Source organism: Palaemon carinicauda, chromosome 22, assembly GCF_036898095.1.
Source record: "Palaemon carinicauda isolate YSFRI2023 chromosome 22, ASM3689809v2, whole genome shotgun sequence".
Lineage (NCBI taxonomy): Eukaryota > Metazoa > Arthropoda > Malacostraca > Decapoda > Palaemonidae > Palaemon > Palaemon carinicauda.
In genome coordinates, this window is record NC_090746.1 from 101,463,761 (window position 1) to 101,468,760 (window position 5,000).

The following is a 5,000-nucleotide window of genomic DNA, read 5'->3' on the forward strand; positions in this document are numbered from 1 at the left end:
AATTCACTTTTTCCTTGGGGCAGATACTTCCTGCTCCCGTTTATAAGTTTCTCTATTGCTTTTCTTTATCCTATTAAGACCTTTCTGGTCATTGTTTTCCTTGAGACTGAGTCTCTGAGTGTACAAGTTTTTTTTTTGTTTAAATTCTATATATAGCTTGAGATCATCTCCCCTTATATCAAAGTGTTATTGAAAATATATTTCTTAAAATCATCTTTCAATTGTAAATTGCATTTATAATATTCCTTTTATAAGCTACAAATACTTCAATCCCTTTTCCCATTTTAGGTCATATCAAAAGATTATCTATTGTCTTGCGCTTCTCAATCTTCATCTCCTAAATCTCCAGCCTTTAGGCATCCATCTCACCTGTCAATTTGTCACGACCCTTTGATCTAAATATACTCTCCCCAATACAACCTCTTATCTATGTAATACCAGCTTCCGTTTAGCAATGCTTATCTCTCTAAACCCCTCCAAAAAAAGATAAGCAGTGAAAATGGAAGACAAAGGGGGCCGAAAGGGCTACACGTTTGACGGACCACACCTATCGGCATATAATATTCTGACCGACCCGCTGGGCCGAGCTTCGCAAATCACAATGAATGGTCAGCCACAACAAAAACAAAAGCGGTTAAACAACAGCGCATTGGATAAGAAATCGTGGGGGGAAATTATTTTCATATTCATTCATAGTTCTACGAGTGCAATATGTTGTTTACATATACCCTTTATGAATAAATTCCTGGGAACTGTGTGCTGTAGTTAATGTATTATTTATGTATTCTGGAGTGATTTTTTTCCGAAGGAATATATGCTTAATAAGATTGATATGTAAATGGATTACTAAACCTATCAATATATATATATAAAATAAAATACCTTACGTTTTATAATTTTATTTTATTAAATAAATGGTAATAATTGCATATGATGAGTTTGTAAATACTCAACTACGTCGTTTTAACAGTATCAGAACAATGGATTCACAATATATAACAATTTTGCTAAAAAAATTTGAAAATAATGTATTGATAAAAAAAAGTATAGCTTATTTTCCACTGAAAACAATGGATTTTTTTCAAGCTAGATATTACGAGATATTCCCAGTTCATTTACCAAGTCAAATCAATAGAAAGAGGGGAATAAGGAGAAAGAGGAAAAAAGGCAGGAATTTACGAATCAGACACGGAATCCAACTGCTTCGCTCGCGGTAGACACACGAAAGCACCGGAATATATGCTTAATGCATATTTTTAGGTTACCAGTATTCCAATCTCCTATATTTACAATAATCATTTCTAAACCATTGGTCATCTACTCCAACTTATCCAACGTTACGACGAGCTGACCAGCGAGGCACGTATAAAGAGCAGTGTTGTTCTTTTGTTATGATAATCACGCTGACGATACAGCTGTTTATATAAAATAAATAAAAGGACTTCCGTCAGCCGTACTCACCAACTGTGGAAATGTATGTGTCGTAAAATCTCTCATCGCAAAACCTGTGCACGAGACATGTTTTTCCCACATTCACATCACCGATCACCAAAACCTTATACGTGGCTGTAAAGTCGACAGCCATGACTGGAAACAGAGACGGCACTGCCAACTTTAGCACCAATACTCCACTGACTCATTCCTACCTATTGATCTCTTCCTCCCATTTTCATTCTGGTAAAAATACGTTTTCTTTTAATGTGTCAGGGGGACTTATCTAATTTACCAGGGACGACTGAGGGATTTATTATTATTATTATTATTATTATTATTATTATTATTATTATTATTATTATCTAAACTATAAAACTAGTAATAAAAGCAGGATGCTATAAGCCCAAGGGATCCAACAGGGAAAAAATGGCCCAGTAAGGAAAGAAAATAAGGAAATAAACTATATGCGAAGTAATGAACAATCAAAATAAAATATTTTAAGAACAGTAACATAAAAAAATCTTTCATGTATAAACTATAAAAAAGACTTAAGTCAGCCTGTTCAACATATAAATATTTGCTGCAAGTTTGAACTTTTGAAGTTCTTCCGAATCAACTACCCGATTAGGAAGATGGACATTAAAGACCTAAATCAAACCAGAATTAATATAATGTCACTTCGAATAATTAATTGACTTTTTAGCCAAAATATATTGTTAGTTTGACTACAATAAATCTAAAATGAAAAAATAAAAAGATAAATATACAGTAGTTTTTGGACAGATAGCAAGTGATTCCCCAGGACATGAGATCGAAATGAAAAGAAGGATAAGCATGGGATGGAGAGCATTTGGTAAACAAAATGAGATTATGAAAAGTAAAATGCCCCTTTCTTTAACAAGAAATCATTTAATCAGATGGTCCTACCAGTATTAACTGAGCCTTACTAAAGCCTTAGAACGTAAGCTAGTTACATCTTGAAGAGAAATAGAGAGTAAAGATGGGATTAACACTAAGATATAGAAAAAATAGCAACATGGATACGAGAGCAAACTAAAGTAAAGGATACTCTAAAAAGCTATAAAAAGAAATGGACATGGGCAGGACATGTAATGATAATGACAGATAATAGATGGATATTAAGAATAACAAAATGGGTCCCTAGAGATTGCAAAAGAAGCAGGTGAAGGATGAGAAAACGATGGATTGACCAACTAAGAAACTTTGCGGATATAAACTGGCATAGAAATTTAAAAAAAAAATAGATGCGAGTGGAAGGATATGTCTGAGGCCTTCGTTCTCCAGCGGACTAGTAACAGCTGATGATGATGATGATGAAGGTAATTATGATAATATATATATAATGTATATATATATATATATATATATATATATATATATATATATATATATATATATATATATATATATATATATACAGTAGATATATAAACAAAAATACACATGATAGATCCAGATGTCTTCAGTTATATCAACGAATTATATGTGCAAAGTATTTTGAAATATTCACACTTCTTGCATTTGTATTTCTTTCAGCATTTTAATACAATTATACATACATATATATACAGTTGGCTTCATCATTTCCGGTACACTTCTCGAGAAGCTGAGGAGACGTCTAACAGCTGTACATTGTAGCAGGTAATGCTTGTTTAGCAAAACTGTTGGCAACACTGCCTGTTTAACAAAATTGCTGAGCTTGTAAAAACGTGATCAAAAGCATTATTTCTTATTTTTACAAAGTGCTGCATAGAAAAATAATGTTATTTGTTTAACAGCACTTCGAAGAATTAATAAGAATGTTTTTTTACCTCGTGTTTACAAGATCAGCGGCTTGATTTTACCAGGATTAATCCTGGATTTTACAAGCAGTGTTGCCAACAGTTTCGACTTTGTTTTTCTAAACACAACCTTACCTGTTATGACGTGCAGCTGTGAAATGTACCGGAATTAATACAGTCAACTGTACACATATCCATATCTCTCCCTATATAGTAAAGAACAAGAATCTGGCTATATATATATATATATATATATATATATATATATATATATATATATATATATATATATATATATATATATATATATATGTATATGTATATGTATATATATATATATATATATATATTGATATATTTCTCCGTAACACTGAGCTCTCCCCGTCCCTAGTGTAGGGGGATAGTAGTGGACAAACCCTGTTGGGAAAGGGTGCATGTGTGCATTTCTGAATATTTAGGTGTCATTTGACGGGTTTCGTACATTGTGTGTGTATGTATATATATATATATATATATATATATATATATATATATATATATATATATATATATATATAATGTGTGTGCACATGTGTATGTATACATACATATACAGTATGTGTGTATGTTTATGTACGTCAAGACGAATTAAAAATGGCATTCTTTCATGCTACCATGAATAACTTGAACGAAATCTCACACAATCGACGACAAACCAAATACTAGTTATCATAAAGCAATTAATTGTCAGATTATATTAAAAAAAATATATAAAATGTTTTATGAAACTGAATAATTTTGCGATTTATTTTCGAGCTGAAATTCGTTGTTATCTAGAAAGTCTAAATTAAGAAATAATAAGTTCAAAGTCTCAGTTTAACGGAGACAAACCTAGTCGAAAAAGAAAAAGAAAAAAAAAACTTATCACTTCAGGCTTCTTCCGAACAATTGCAAGATATTGATCATAGATATTACCAACTGATGAAAATCTCCTTTAATATTATATTAGTTTAATTGTTTAGTGAAATTTAATATTCTCCATAGCCTCTGTACAATGGTCTTCCACTGTCTTGGGTTAGAGTTCTCTTATTTGAGGGCACATTATTCTATCTTATTTCTCTTCATCTTGTTTTGTTAAAGTTTTTATAGTTTATTTATGAAATATTTATTTTAATATTGTTACTGAAATTAAGATATTTGATTTTTCTTATCTCCTTTCCTCACTGGGCTATTTTCCCTGTTGGAGACCCCGGCCTTATAGCCTCCTGCTTTTCCAACTAGGGTTGTAGCTAAACTAATAATAATAATAATAATCCCTAAAACCTGCAAGATAGAATTATCTGACTCTAGTAATCGTGAGTCACAAGGCAACACATACAGTATAACCACCACCAATATGTTATAAATAACTTTAATTTCAATATCAAGCACCAGGTGACTTATAAGAACTCCACATCTTTTACTCAGATTCTCGCCAGAGTTGAAAGGTAAACACGATGTTGCCGACGAGTGATCGTCTAAAATGCTTCGAAACCGGCTTCGAAGGATATACATGAGCTAGTATGATAGGTAGGTCTCTCTCTCTCTCTCTCTCTCTCTCTCTCTCTCTCTCTCTCTCTCAAGGGTCAATGGGGACGGAGAAGATGAGCTACTCGGTTTTACGTAAGAGACAGCAAAACATCACATCAAAGGAAACGCTTAGGTTATTGAGCTAGCTCATCACACACACACACACACACACAGAGAGAGAGAGAGAGAGAGAGAGAGAGAGAGAGAGAGAGAGAG

General features: G+C 32.5%; 1 protein-coding gene across 1 annotated transcript in view; it reads right to left on the reverse strand.

The window, feature by feature from the left end:
* The window catches only part of RabX4 (RAS oncogene family member RabX4), a 36,954-nt gene extending 35,356 nt beyond the window's left edge, over positions 1-1,598 (reverse strand). The window contains exons 1-2 of the mRNA XM_068345843.1: positions 1,466-1,598; positions 125-156 (exon numbers count right to left, since the gene is read on the reverse strand). Of these exons, the coding sequence (XP_068201944.1) occupies positions 125-156; positions 1,466-1,585 (152 nt within the window). The 5' untranslated portion in view covers positions 1,586-1,598. The remainder of the gene's footprint in view (positions 1-124; positions 157-1,465) is intronic.
* Between the last annotated feature and the right edge of the window lie 3,402 nt (positions 1,599-5,000).